The 15,852-nt window shown below is 36.9% G+C and overlaps 1 protein-coding gene across 9 annotated transcripts in view; it reads right to left on the bottom strand.

Annotated features, from left to right (window-relative positions):
• Positions 1–15,852, bottom strand: part of KIDINS220 (kinase D interacting substrate 220) — an 83,215-nt gene that overhangs the window by 15,410 nt on the left and 51,953 nt on the right. For 5 of the 9 annotated variants that reach the window (XM_086743799.1, XM_086743798.1, XM_086743797.1 and 2 more), the window contains 4 exons: positions 8,782–8,960; positions 7,178–7,404; positions 2,451–2,561; positions 1,517–1,573 (listed from right to left, as the gene is read on the bottom strand). In XM_086743799.1, the coding sequence (XP_086599925.1) occupies positions 1,517–1,573; positions 2,451–2,561; positions 7,178–7,404; positions 8,782–8,960 (574 nt within the window). The remainder of the gene's footprint in view (positions 1–1,516; positions 1,574–2,450; positions 2,562–7,177; positions 7,405–8,781; positions 8,961–15,852) is intronic. The other 4 variants (XM_086743803.1, XM_086743801.1, XM_086743805.1 and 1 more) reach the window with 2 other exon arrangements.

Genomic DNA, 15,852 nt, shown 5'->3' with positions numbered 1-15,852 from the left:
GTAGCAACATTCCCACAAACTACCCAAGAGATTTTTAAAAATTCAAAATTTTAGATTTATACTGTAGATTAAATACTGCTAAGTCTTAGAAAAGCATATGATCTGATGTGCTGTACTACACAGATTCACAGTACTATAAACTAAACTAAAAAATAGGTCTAATAAAATTATAATAACATTATAATATATAATATAATAATAGCATTATTGTTATTTCAAACGAAGTTTATTTTTAATGTTCTAACTCCTGTATTTTCTTACCTACAGCCAATAGACTATATAACTTACATGAGCCTTTTAAATTGCTGCTTGAAACTGCAGACTATGTGCTTAAGATACACGATCAGAGTGCCAAGCAGAAGAGCAATCAGGTCCAGGTGTGCTGCTGGAGCTCATTCCCTACTTCTCCCTGAGACTAAATCCCACTTTTCCAGTCCTGTGTTCCTTCTCACACTCCTGGATACACACATAATTCAGCCATCACTCTACTACTTTCTCAAAACTCCTTATTTTTTCTCCTTGCACTGACAAGATGCAAAGCACTGGGAAGAGAATGGGATACTGAGATAATGAATCAAACACAGGGAAGGTATCAGCACCTTCAAAAATACACCACCAGAAAAACTTACTCCAAAGTCATCCCTTCACACAAGTTAGCTAATGACCTGGAAGAGAGAACGTTAGGGGACATTATCCATTGTGTCACCCATACACTGGTGCTCAGTGAAGGTTATGTGCAGTTATATACAGTTCTGGAATTTGTGTGGTGTTTTTTCATTGCACAACAATGGAAAGACACTTTTTCAATTATTTACTAGATGAAAAAAATAACTGAGATAAAACTACAACTGTTGCGAACAACTATTGGCAGCAAGAATGATGAAAATCATATTAACCTCTTTGCTTTGGTAATAAATCATGATTTGCCGCCAATTCCCACAGTTAGAGTTAAAACAGATACCCATAAAAAAAAAAGATATCTTTGTGTGAATACTTAAGAGAAAACAACAAGTCATAGAAAAGGTAAGTATTAGATGTTAGCGTTCTGACTCAAGAATAAGCTTATGATCAGCAATTTTTTATTTCTATTGAAAATTGCTTTATACTGTGTTAACTGCAATAGTTTTACATCACCAACTAAAGAAGTATGGATCAGGTGAGAGAGTTGACTAAAGCAGCAAAAACACAGTTACTTCATTCTACAATCTAAGCACAAATGACCAGCTGTCATTCTTCAATCTGTTCAGCTACCACAACACTATTTATACTGAAAGCTCACCATAGCTACAGAGAAAGGCAAGGGGAAAACTACAGGGGAAAAACAGAACACATCTTAAAAGTGAAGTATTAGCTCTTAAATTCATTCACGAACTACATTAGTTTTCAACTACTCTATTTGCCCACCAAAGCCACTGATGCAGTGTTAGTGAACTGCAGTTATGATTAATGCAGATTCATTACTGCTGAAAAAGCAATGAGATGCTAAAATTTCCACACCACATGACTACTCGTTTACCATTGAGGGGTCTGTGGGTGAAGGAAGCCCCTCATCAGCATCCTCCTTGATAACATCCTAACAACAACAAAATATTATGGTTTGGGTAAAATGATCAAGGGCTCAACAAAAAATATGAAGTAAACAGTGAATGAGAATGATCTCGTAATAATACAAAATTCAACAGAAACACATTTGTTTTCCTTAAGTGATTAAAGATTTTACCACTTTTTAATAGCTTTGCTCATTGTATCAGTATCCTAGAAACAAAATGACTGACAAGTGAGGCTTTTACTTTTTTAGCTTTCCTTAGTTCTTAATTCTGATGAACAGCCATCTGTCAGTAAAATAAATACTGTTAAATAGGAATTCTATTATTCTATAGGAAGCTAGAAAAGTCTGATCATTTTTCCTTTTCAATGGGTAAATAAAATTAAATTATATGTATTTATAAAACCAAGCTACAACTGATGCATACTTAAAATAAAATGTATTTTGTTTTACTTAATTATTTATAAACATTCCCTTTAAACTTTTTACTTTGGCCTTCCAATTTCTAGTACTCTCTACAAAATTGAAGTATGTCATTTTATCTTACAAAATTTGAATATAAACTTACAATTAGCACTCTTTTTCTTAAAATACTAAAATACATAAATTTCTTTACTGTAGTACAGCTGACATTTTCATTAAAATATTTTCCTGCTAATATTACAGGTCAGACTCCTCTAATCTCAATACCTGGATGTTAGAATTGATTTTCCTCTCTAAGTAATCTCCAAAGTTAAAACAAAATACATTTTACATTACATGTTAATAACACCTCTGCTTAAACTATTTGTAATATAGAGCTTGTACTTGTCTAACAGTGAATCATCATTCATAACCTTAATTTTCATTATTCAATATATTTATTGTCTAGGTTAGTATTCGAATTATCCTTCAAAATACTTACTAGGCCATTGCTCTGATCTCTGGACAAACTCGTTTTTAGTGGTGGACGTGAGATGAGATGAGAACTGCCAGGGTAATACCTTGGCATGTAAAGATATGGGGCAAAGAATGGCTATGGAAAAAAAAAATGTAACAAAAAAGGGACAAACAATTACACAAATCAAAATGTAATAATAAAATAAAACTTATTTCAACAAAACACATCCTCTAGTTGAGTTTAATAAAGTGAAAAATAGCAATTACTAATAGCTTGCTTTACTTTTTTTCACCGAACAAAATTCAGTCAAAAGCTCTGGAGTGAATTCTTCAAAGTACTGTAGTAGCAATGGTGCTCCAGCATGGTATTCTGGAGGAACAGAGTTGGAGTGGTTTTGGTAGCTACAATCTAACATATTTTCTGAGTATGGGAAAATGATCATTTTAGGATAACTCTGATAATTTCACTCTCTCAGACCTGCTAAACCCAAAATTATATGCTCAGTAAAACTTACAATGTTTCATAATACTGAAGACAACCGTACCAAAAGAAAAAAAATGTGATGCAGAACAGCATCGCTAGAACTTCCCATATTTGTGGTAACCAATCTGAAGGCTTCCACAAATACTACATTTTCTAGATCTATAAATAGATTTTAATAGCATACAATATTTGAGCTTTGTTTTGTTGGAAATACATCAATGCATGTTGTTCAATACAACTACCATTTTAAAGGACAAAGTTAATTATCATAAAACAAGTATTAGAAACATTTAAGAATAGAAATACTTCTTTTTTTCAGTTCACAAATATCAGTTAACTCTAATCAAGATTTTTATAACCAGGTTCCTTTTAATCTGAAAAGAAAATAAACACTATCCAAGTTTCCAAAAGTCCTATCAGCACATCAGTGTAAAAGGTTCAAATGAGAACTCAGGCTTTTATAAAGTCACTTCTAGAAGATATAGTGATATCAAAATTACAAATATACTTCCAACAGAGGACTCCATATGGTCCAATATTTCAAGTTCTAAAATAATTTGTAAAAACATGTTCCTCATGCTACCCACTGGCGTGCAATAAAACCTCTGTGTGTGTGTATGCACGAGTGTGCATTTAAGAGTTATAAATTGTACAAATGGCAATGCAGTTTGGAAGTACAAACTGCTTTTCCAATATTGGGAAATTTTGCTTTGACCCATCTGTGAATTTGAGTTAGGTTTTGAAAGAAAGATTTTCATCTCCTTATGAATTCTCTTTTAAGGCAATGCAATGGAAGGCAATAGGGCCTTTAGATTTTGGGAAAGGAGAATTACAGTGCTCATTACTTTCAATTAATTGCCCAGTTCTTAAAAAAACCCCAAACAAACAAACAAAAAAAAAACCCAACACAAAAATCTCAAAATAATGGCTGCATTACAGATTTCAGATGCTTCTACAAACAGCATTTAAAAAATTGTATTGCCCAGCTATTTAACAAAACAGAACATACTATTTGGTTTGTGTTTCTGCACATGACAAGATTCTGAGGAGTCTTCTACTGCATCACATTCAGCAGAGAGTAAGCAATTTTATGACTCGATGGCCAATATATGAGGGGGGAGTAAAATTTGTTGAAGTATTACACTTTGGATTTGTCTATATGGACTAAAAAACCTCTGCATACAGAATCAGCTGTAACAAAGTGGGAAATTGAACTTTAATTCCTGTGTACATTAATTACTTAGATGACATATGCTACTTCCTGGAAAATACAAATGTTTCCATATTCTTAGCTGCTAGAGGTAGTCTTTGTGCACTCTTTCACATGATTAGCACAAAAAGTTCATATGGTCTTCCAACATATGAAGTGACATGATATGCATTGTAACCATTAGTCTAAATGTGGAAGTTCGGTTTGTCCTGTTTTAAATAGGTAGGAGAATCAATACCTAGCCTTTGCCTTACATTTATTGGTTATTATAGGAGGATTCAGAAAATTCACCGATTTAAAACCATTTCACTGTCATAAGGCACAGATTCTATGGTATTTTCTGGAAATTAAGCTCTCTTCAAAAAAAGTTCATGTTATTTCTAGAGTAATTAAATGCCTCAGTTTTCCACTAACAGCTTAAACCACGTGGAAAACCCCCAAGCATGAAATGTTTAATGATCATCCCGCATTCAAGTGCCTAACTTGCAAAGAGCAAGTACCTGTTTGTTGGTTGCCAAGTCATCAAACTACAAAACAATGAAAAAATTTATCCAGTAAGGCAATTATCCCACAATTCTTTCAAAATTTCTACTTATGCCTCGGGTCCACTTCAGCTACTCCACTGCTTCCCAACTGTGGCATTAATTCTCCATTAGAGGCTTGAACGCTACAGACTCAATCTTCATTTGAAGTATGGTAATACAGATATCACTGAAAACATGAGATCAATATAAATACATGTTGCACATAAATCAGCGTAGAGCTGCTCTCCAAGTTTGCAGATAGCCTACAAAGCCTAAGTGTGGTGTTTATTATTTTTCCAAGATACCAAAGAACTTGCTCCTCTTCTGAAAAAAAAAAGTCTTGACAGACTAATTGCTAGTTCCCACCCAAGAAATCCCAGTTAGACTTGCCTACTGCTCCAACCTTCCCCACAAGAAACATGGCCTCTACAATGATCCATGATAGCAGCAATTTTGAGAAGCTGAACTTGAATCCAACTTGTAGCCAGGCCATTAGACAGTGGTAAAATGTACATGTCCAGCACAGTCCTACACTGAGAGCCAAAACACCAAGTTGAAGAGATGCTAAATGGGAGTATAATCCTTCGTTTACAGCTATACAGAGGGAGAATGGCATTTTAAATAAAAAAAAATATTAGATTATGTCACTGGAAGTTCAAGGCCCATAACATAGGAGCATCTAAAGAACAAAGCAGAAACATACATAATAAAAAAAAATTATATTTCCTAAAAATAAACAGACTTTTTTTCCCCAACAGCTCAAAGGCTTTTTTTCTTAAGCACAAATGGATGCTTAAAGACAACAGGACAGGAACCATTTATTGTATCTATCACCAGAACTTGTGGCATTTTGGCACAAAATTCAGGCATTTCCACAGAAGCATTTGGATTGATTGTGTTGTGTCATACAGGTATCTAAGACCTCTCTCAGAAACTTCTACTGGGGAGAGCCTATTCTTCATTTTTGTTCTTTTTTTTAAACATCATTCTTACAAAAACCTGAGAAGGGAAATATGACTGAAAATGTTGAAGGAAACAGTCTTTCAGTCTAAGTTTTCTACTACTATGAGGTTCTCTCATCACTTACCTCAGTATATGCTGTTCATGACAGTACTTTTATGACTCCAAACTAATGAATATAGCTCTCTATTAATATCTGAAAGTATCAAATACTAAAGACAATTATACCCTAGAAGTGCAGTACAAAGTTCCAGAGAGAAAGGCCAAAACAGAAGTATTTTTGTCTTCAGTAGGCAAAAAAGTAAGTATGCCTGTAAGTCTGTGTATTCGCTTGATATAACAAATAAACTGATTGTAAGAACAGCTTATGACTCATCAATAATTGCTTTTGTGATGCTTATTAAAAGCAAAAAAAACCATAAAAAGTTTCAACTGTATATCACCTCATGCTTTAAACTTTGTCATGTACAGTAACACAGACACAAAAACAGAACTTCCAATTAAACACCTACTTTAACAAAGCTGAGCTAGTAGCAGCATGAAGATTCATGGAACAAGTATTTATCAGCATTGGATTACTTCAAAGTATATGTCATTTTAGGTTATTTTCAACAAAACAGTACATTGTCACCATACTGAGGGTATATAAGAACCATTTTTTAACAGATAACTTCAAAAGTTCCATGCTACATGTACTCTTTCCTGCCTTGGTTAAGAAACACTAATTTAGAAGAACTCAATTTTCTTTCCAGCTTATTAGCTTAAACATTTACTTATGGTCAAATCTAATTAAAGTTGAGGCCATTTCCTGCATACAGAAGTAAGCTATGACTTGTATTAGCTTTCTACCTTTTTTTTTTTCCTGGTAACACTGCAGCAAAAAAAAAAAAAGTTCAAAAATACTGAAAACATCCCACAAAAATAGAAAGTTCAGACTCAATCTGACTACACAGTAAACTACTTAATTCAATTTTCAAATGAGCAATGCCCAGGACTAATTTTTTTGAGGTCCACAAATAGCTCAAAAACCTATGTTTTATGCAATTTGTGTTAATTCCTTTAAACTTGTTCAACAATGGTTTAGGGAAAAGATCCCAGAATAACTTTAGGAAGAGACAAAAGGGAAGACAGACATAAATTCTAGTGATGTAGCTCCCCACATGAGTTTCTGTATGTTTTAACCAAAGTAATAAAAAAAAAAATCTGGGAGCCCTTCCAATGTCTGTGAGTGAGTATGTGAACAATTGAGTATCGATTACTCCACCAGAAAAAAAAAAAAAGAAAAAAGAAAAAAAAAGAAAAAAGAAAAAAAAATCTGCAATATCCTACAATTGAGCAGTGTCTCAAAATGATCCAACCTTCTTTCCCCTGGTAGAATTTGTTTTTCTGATGCAATTTACCATATTCCTCCCCCAGAACACATTTACTGAACAGTACTCTGAAATTTACCAACTTTTGGACTTTTCTCCATTGCTAAATAAAACTTGCATTGGTCTTCTAATATTTTATAGACAATATCTGCAATATTACTAGATTAAAATGAGAAGAATGTTAATTGGTTCTCGATTATTTACCCGATTGTAAAACGGATGCTGAGGTCCTGTCATACCACTATAGTAGCTGCTATGAGGTTGTGGTGATAAAACTCCGTTATTGAAAGGTCCGTTGAAAGAGGTTGTAGAAGAGCAAGCTGATGAAGGCTGACTGAACAGAGATGTTGCTCTACCAGGTGCCTCATGTAAAGGCAATGTGGGATAAGGAAGCCCTCCAATATTCATTTGATCTCTTGCAGCACGAACGTCTGAAAAATAAAAAGGTAAAAAAGAACGAGATTTTGCTTGAAATATTTGAAAAAGTTTTGATTTGTTTACCAGTTCATTACAGTACATTTTTGTGTATTTAACTCAAATCAGAACTCATCAAGTAGAATGTTAAACGTCACTTTTAGCTGCATTCAGTTGATTTCTCTTAAGGATCACATATACACAGGAGTCTTTAGGAAAGTTAGGACAATTTATTGCATAAATTTATGTAGCATAATAAATGCCTTTAAACATTCTCTCTCAGAGAGAACAAGTTACAAATCCCAACCAAACTGCGAAGAAATGCAGGAATACATCATGCCAGGTATGTCTCTGATGGTAAGTATATCTGATGCGATAGTCAAGCCTGTACTATTTCTGAAAAGATTAATGAGACAAAGCTTGTAAACAAAGTTAGGTCATCCGACCGTAGCTGTCAACTGCAGAGAAGGAAGTTGGAAAAAAAGTAAGAACAAAAAAAGGATTCCAGTTGAGAACTGAAGAGAAGTGTCACAACAGGAAAAAAAAAACGGCAAAGAGAACTATTAATACCTGAATTCAGTTCCTACCTAGAATACTGACTCTCGTACCAAAGACTCTTAAGGATCCTATTTTAAATTTAAAGTTCTGGTTTTCTTCACAGCTTTAGCATCTCTTAACAGGTCTAAATGTTAGTATGCCTTAGCCTTACTCCAGAGCCAATAGCAATCCCTAAGGCTGAACAAGAAGTGCCATACCATGTGCCACATCAATCCACAGCAGCAGTGAGCAGTCCGAACATTTAATGCTGAGCAGACTGGTTTTGCACAACATACTTGAACATGACTGCATTTTTTGAGATTATAAGCAAGTAAAGATAACTGCTCAACAACCACTGCACAATAAACAACACTTGCCCTAGGATGAATTTAAATATCATACTAGAACAGACTAAAAAGTAACTTGTGTACCAACTGCACAGGTATCTAGTGAGGTATACATCATATGGAGACATTCCACTTTGTTTCACTGGTTTTAGTTCTACAAGCTCTTACTGAGGTTATTCAAAATTGTTAATCAAGGATCTAGAAGTCAACTTGCATCTCTCCTACTACATATTATTGTGCGTATTGGCTTCCTCCATCTGCTAAAGTAGTCTTTAAACTAGGAACAGTGGATCCCCTCCCTCCAAAAGAGGTGCTTTAGTCTAGTACAATCTGGCCTTTACAGCAAAGCTACTAAGGGAAACTGAACGGCCCATTACTGAAGTCAAATCAGACAATCTGAAAGTCTGATTTGATGAACAAATCAGGGTTCTGCGTAACATGCAAAGTGGCTCTATCCAAAATGAAAATAAATACAATTATCATTTTCCATTGATTTGAAAGCACACTCACCCGCAATGATTTCTCGTAGCTTGGGATCTAAGTTTACAGTACATGGCAAAAAGGTTCTTACATCACGTGCAACAAGAACAGGTGTTCGTGAAGATAAAAATACTTCAAAGTTGCGTATATCTCCATCAATTTCAAGTAGAGGTTCAACATCTTTAGTTGTAGGAATATTCTTTGAAATTCTAGATGGAAAAAAAATAGATAAATCATTAACCGTTTGCCTCCATTCTCCTTGTTCTCCAGAACAGAAGACAAAGAGCTGCACTGTCTGCAGAAAGAACAATTTAACATTTTCTAACATGCAAAAAAATCTCAAATTACGAAGTAGTCTGATCTAATGGTATCCTTCAGAGAAATCTCAAAGCAGCCATAAAGAAGACTAAAATCAGATCAGGAATTTATAGATCAGTAACATCAAACCCAAAGTAAGAGGGAGTTAACATTCGTCAACATTAACCTCAAACATCCATTCAAATTCTGATACCCTTATCAGAAATTCCATGGTTAAAAATCTAATTTTTAAACTAACATTTATTATAACAGGAACACTCAAGAATCTTAGACATTGATCAAAGCCCAGCTGTGCGTGACTTCATGGCAAAAAGTGGAAAAACAACTGCCCGCTTTCAAATAATTCACCTTGTAAGAGCAGAAGGTAAAATCAGAAGAGAACAGCAAAACAACAAGACATGATCAATATAAGGGACTGATGATGACCATTGTCAAGCAATGGTGGGAATTATTTTTGTAAGCACTAGTATAAAGGACAGTTTTAGGGAGGAACAAGGAGAAGGATTAAATGTAAGCCTCATGAAGTTTATAAAAAGCTCCTACCAAATGCAAGCGAGTGATGGAGGCTGACATGATGGGTCAGATGGACCTATCTTAGTTGACATCTCACCTCATAGTATGACGAGTATCTCATCTGATACCAAATGAGAAATCTGAATTTTGGTAATCTGAATTACGGATTATGAAAATGAAAAAATGTTTCTTGCACACAGTATAATAAAAAGGGAAACAGTGAGAGAACGCACTGAGAATGGTTGACATGGTTATAGTAATGACGATAAAGTGACTGTGACAGCACTCTACATGGATACCAGTGAAGTAACTGTGCTGTATTTGAAATAAAAAAAGAAAAAAAAATACAAGGAAAAAAAACATATAAACATTACAAATTTATATTTATATAAAATGAATGACGCACCTCACTAGTTAATGGCTTTTCCCAAAAACATATTATGATTGCAGTTCCATGAAAAGGGATGAATTAGCGTAGACATATTTACTGCTCTGTGAGCTGCTGTAATTTGCTAAAAGGAAGTTAGCATAGCACAATTTTTTCTGATTACTGGACAACTAAAGCAGCCAAGACAACTGCCAGTGCTCTCATGGAGGAAAGGAATGCACTGATGCATGGATGGAAAAGGAGGAAGGAGCCCTCATGTACGCTCAGTAACCTATTAAAGTGCAACCAAGAATCTCTTACGTTGAATAAATACAAAATCATGTGTTTGGAAGAGAAGAGAACATAAAAAAACTTTTTAAAAATTCTGGTTGTAATGGAATTGTATTTTTAACACAGCTAATGAAGTAAACCTATCATTAGCTGCATGATCATACCTTATGTCACAATCTGTTAGTTTTTTAAAAGTAAAGATCTTCTTTTATCTTTATTTTTAGATCCTCCATAAAAAGTAGAATTTTATGTACCATGGGATTACTCTAGAGAAAACAGTGGCAGATTTACACAGAATATTTAGCATTTAATGTTAAGAAAAACAAAAGAATTGAGAATCAAGGCTAGATGCCTGAGATAAGTGCAACTCAGATTAAAAATTTATTTTAACTGCGTGTTAACCTTTCAACCTAATCTTTTAGGGCAGTCTTAACCTATACTGAAAGTAGAATTAACAAATTCCTACAAATTTTACCAGAAAACATCCAAATGGACCATGTACCTAACAGATGGAGGATACTGCCATACCATGTCATCATAATTAGCTATGACTAACTTTATTCACCGTGAGATAGATGTTACTTCTACACAGAAAAACTTAACAACTATAAAACATAAAAGCAAGTGCAGCCTATTCTGACAAAGGTTCTGATCCTATAAAACATTATAAGCAGTCATCTGGATGGCAGTGAGATTATCCACCCTAGGGAAGTTCAATGCATGTAAGGCTTCACAGTGAAGGTGGCAGAACACTGGCACAGGTTGCCCAGAGAGGCGGTAGATGCCCCATCCCTGGAAACATCCAAGGCCAGGCTGGACGGGGCTCTGAGCAACCTGATCTGGTTGGAGATGTCCCTGCTCCCTGTCGGGGGGGGGGGGGTTGGACTAGGTGGCCTTTAAAGGTCCCTTCCAACCCAAACAATTCTGTGATTCTAACAAAAGGTGATGCTTCTGTAAGAAGAGAAACTTGACACCCAGAAGTAGGTTACAGTTTCAAAGAATGGAAACAGTTCATTCTCCAACAGTGTTTAAAGAAATCTAGTAGGAGCTAATAGTGGTCCTCATCTCAAGAAGTGAATGGTAAAAAGAAAAAAAAATAATAAAAACATCAGCAGTGTCACAGTAAAACTTTTATACTCAACAGAACCTGAGAAGTGTGTATTTTACAGTAATATTTAGCAACAAACTTAGGTTCTTCTCTTTTGCCTTATATAAAACTACAACTAAATTGACTATAAACATACATGTTTTTATTCAAATAACAGAAATGGAAAAAAAACAAAGCCACTAATGCACAGTTTAGTCATATATATTTACTGTGAGTATTCTAGACAAGAGCTCAACACTGGCAAAATGAAAATTAAGTCACTTTTTAAGTTAGGGACTGAAGAGTTAAAAGAGTGGCCTACTTTAACACTTAAATCTACAAAATAAAAAGCTAAAAGAGAATGTGACATAGATTTAAATAAAGTACAGCTGATGAATCACATGAAACAAATTAGTTTAATTTTAATGCCAGCACTGCTTAAGTCTGAATACGAACAGTGTTCTGAATACGATGAACAAAGCTACTGTTCAGAAGCCAAGAGCCCACTGCTCTTGTGTGCAGATTGAAGTCTCTATTCTAACCTCCTGAGCTCCATGTCTTAAACTATGCCTCTGAAAGAAATATTTATGTAAATGATAATCTTCTGGCAAAGACCACAAAAATCACATGTGCCTGTACTTCTCAGATAAAAAAATAAAAGGTTAGCATGTAAAGCACTTTAAGAGTTACTTTTTCTAAAATATAAGCACATAGATCTAAAAATAAAGCACGTAAACATCCTATTCTCATTTTGGAGATAAATTTTCCTGATGCAGAAAAATTATTCTTTAAATAAGAAACATAAAAAACTGTCAGTGTTACAGAGTATCTGTTTACATGAGAAACCACTTGAATTTAAAAGGAACAAGCCCAAAACAGAACATTACATTTTCAGAAGAGAACCTTAAAAATTAGTTCCACTATTCCACACGTGTCCTTTCCACATGTAGCTGATACGAAAAACTGCTTTCAGTGTGGATTAAGTTATGTTCCAACAATGATGGATTATTTCTGGCTTTTTCCTCAAATAAAAATAATTTACTACAAGTTCATACAGGTACGTCATCTTATCTTCCATTCAAGAGACTGTGAATTTGCTCCAAACTTTTTCTAGTTCATGTTCACTTTGCACTTCCACAACTGACTTGGAAAATAACCACCATGGTCCAACAGTGGGTCCAGCACTGAATGCTACCAGCACAGCTTAGACACTATACTGTTGGACTATACATTCCTATTCACCATCCGACACAGGAGATGGTCACCGCCACAGGATGTGGTCCTTCACCACCCAACCATGTGGTAGTAAAATGGCAGCAGCATCAACTACTTACACTCAAGGCTGTGCTGTGCCCACATTCCCTGTTTGGTTGGTTATGTCAGGTCCTGGAGTACACCAACAGGTTTATCACCTCTTCCCCTGGCCAGGCATTTCACTGCCTGTGCTTGAGGCCAGCTCTTATACAGTGCAGCTGAGCAACCTGAGATCAGACTGCTGTGGTAAGAACTGTGAGAAGCTTCATTGGAGGCCTCTCTTCCTTAATTCGAGAACTGCCTTCAAAGCTCAGGCCCTTGCCCTTGGTCCTTGCCTGAGCTGCACCTACATACCTTAATGGTCATGACTTTGACTCACTGACTTCACTTCCTGGCTTGACCTAAAACATGCCTCATGGCTACAAACCACTGGGCTGTGTGCTGTCCCTGGTTACTATCACTGAACCTGCTCTGATCTTCCTACTACTGGCTACAGGGCTACTGTGGGACTGCAGCCCTTGCTCGTGAGAACAATGCCCTGCCTGTCTTACTGTCCTCCTCAGGTCCTAGCTTGCCTTCTCTCATGGAGAAGCTTGCCCTGCTGCTCCCAGGCAGGTAGAAGGTTGGCTTCTCTGCAAGTCCTCATACTCAGAAGGGCCATTCTCCCTGCTCTTTCCAACCCCCCCTCCCTGAAGGTGAAAACAAAGAAATTCTACAAGTTACTCTTTGTACACCTGTATTTTTTTTTCCTCATATGTTTTACAGGAGCAAGTAACTACGTGGACAAGAGTAATTTAACTTTCATGCTCCATAAAAAGTAACAGATGTATTAAAGTTATTAAATAATAAATAGAGCAACAGAAGGGCAACTACAGGCCGGTCAGCCTCACCTCCGTGCCTGGCAAGGTCATGGAGCAGATTCTCCTGGAAACCATGCTAAGGCACATGGAGAGCAAGGAGGCGGTTGGTGACAGCCAACATGGCTTCACCAATGGCAGATCGTGCCTGACCAATATGGTGGCCTTCTATGATGGGGTGACGGCATCGGTGGACAAGGGACGGGCAACGGATATCATCTTCCTGGACTTGTGCAAGGCATTTGACACTGTCCCGCACGACATCCTTCTCTCTAAACTAGAGAGGCACGGGTTCGATGGATGGACCACTTGGTGGATAAGGAGTTGGCTGGATGGCCGCACTCAGAGAGTGGTGGTCAACAGCTCAATGTCCAAGTGGAGACCGGTCACCAGTGGCATCCCTCAGGAGTCCGTGTTGGGCCCGGCCCTGTTCAACATCTTTGTCGGCGACATGGACAGTGGGATAGAGTGCACCCTCAGCATGTTCACCGATGACACCAAGCTGTGTGGTGCCGTCAACACGCTGGAAGGGAGGGATGCCATCCAGAGGGACCTTGACAGGCTGGAGAGGTGGGCCCGTGCCAACCTCATGAAGTTCAACCAGGCCAAGTGCAAGGTCCTGCATCTGGGTCGTGGCAATCCCAAGCACAAATACAGGCTGGGCGGGGATTGGATCGAGAGCAGCCCTGAGGAGAAAGACCTGGGAGTGTTGGTAGACGAGAGGTTCAACATGAGCAGGCAATGCGCCCTTGCGGCCCAGAAGGCCAACCACATCCTGGGCTGCATCAAGAGGAGCGTGGCCAGCAGGTCGAGGGAGGTGATTCTCCCCCTCTACTCTGCCCTGGTGAGACCCCACCTGGAGTACTGCGTCCAGTTCTGGAGCCCCCAGCATAAGAAGGACATGGACCAGTTGGAAAGGGTCCAGAGGAGAGCCACAAAGATGATCAGAGGGCTGGAGCACCTCTCTTATGAGGACAGGCTGAGAGAGTTGGGGCTGTTCAGCCTGGAGAAGAGGAGGCTCCGGGGAGACCTGATAGCGGTCTTCCAATACCTCAAGGGGGCCTACAGGAAAGATGGGGAGAAGCTGTTCAGTAGGGCCTGTTGTGATAGAACAAGGGGTAATGGGTTTAAATTAGAAGGAGGTAGGTTTAGATTAGATATTAGAAAAAAATTTTTTACTATGAGAGTTGTAGAGCACTGGAACAAGTTGCCCAGAAAGGTGGTGGGTGCCCCATCCCTGGAATCGTTCAAGGCCAGGCTGGATGAGGCTCTGAGCAACCTGACCTAGTCAGGGATGTCCCTGCTTCTTGCAGGGGGGTTGGACTAGATGACCGTTGAAGGTCCCTTCCAACTCTAACTATTCTATGAGCATGAAGGCACGTCCTGTTTTATCTATCACATACCTTTTAAATTTTTCTCTCAACACAGTTCAAGACAAAAATGTTGCTTAAAATAATGAAATAACTTCTCAATAAAAAGGAAACAAAAATATTTTTCTTCTTAAGGTTTGATACTGAGAAAAAGAAAACCAGAAAATCTCGTCCGCTTTGGAATGCAATATGAAATTTTGATGCTTATTAGTCTGATAATTAGATATCTGATCTAATATCTAATATAATGCTTTGCTGCGAACTTATTTATCCTATTCTTCTCATGTCTAGTCAGTACAGCGACAGTGTATCTTCATTCCTAAGGGTGCATTTTTTTCTGGATTAAAAGGTCTCATACAAAATGCTCCAGAAAATTTGCAGTACTATCAACATATTAAGAATAGTGCTGTAAATATTGTTTCAAACTGAAATTTAAAACAGATTATTTGGACATGGAAAAAAAAGCACTTGCTCATATACACACTTGTATAAAGGCAAGAAAAAAAGTTATCACATACTCAATACTAAAACATAAGGGAATCAATGTTTTATCTTAAAAAAGATCAAAACAAAACAAAAAAAAAGCTATAGTTTGATATATCTATCTAGACAAAAATTATAAGCCCCTCAGTGCATATTAAGTAGTACAGAGACTTCGCTGAACAGATGCAACAGCTATTTAAAAACTTCTGTTACTGAAGGTATTCAGGAAAGCTTGCTTTGCAAAACTGACTCTATTCAATCCAAGTAACAATGGATAAAGCACCTCTTCCGAGTGTTCCTGCTTTTGATCATTTCAGAAAGAAAAACCACTTTGATCCTTAAAGGACTGATATTTACTAAACTAATCTCCCACAACCAGTATCACGCACTATCACTGAACCATATTAAAAAGGTCTATTTTTAACACAGCTTGCAAGAATATACCATATACCAGCATTCTTTATAATTAAAAAAATGTGTTAATACAGCTACAAATGCCTGGATTAATTCACAGCTTTAGAGTGCTATTTGAATTACAGAAGGCAAAAGAATTTTTAAAAA

Source organism: Chlamydotis macqueenii, chromosome 3, assembly GCF_036417535.1.
Source record: "Chlamydotis macqueenii isolate bChlMac1 chromosome 3, bChlMac1.mat, whole genome shotgun sequence".
NCBI lineage: Eukaryota > Metazoa > Chordata > Aves > Otidiformes > Otididae > Chlamydotis > Chlamydotis macqueenii.
The sequence above is the reverse complement of the archived record's forward strand: the minus strand, read 5'-3'. Positions and strand labels throughout refer to the sequence as shown.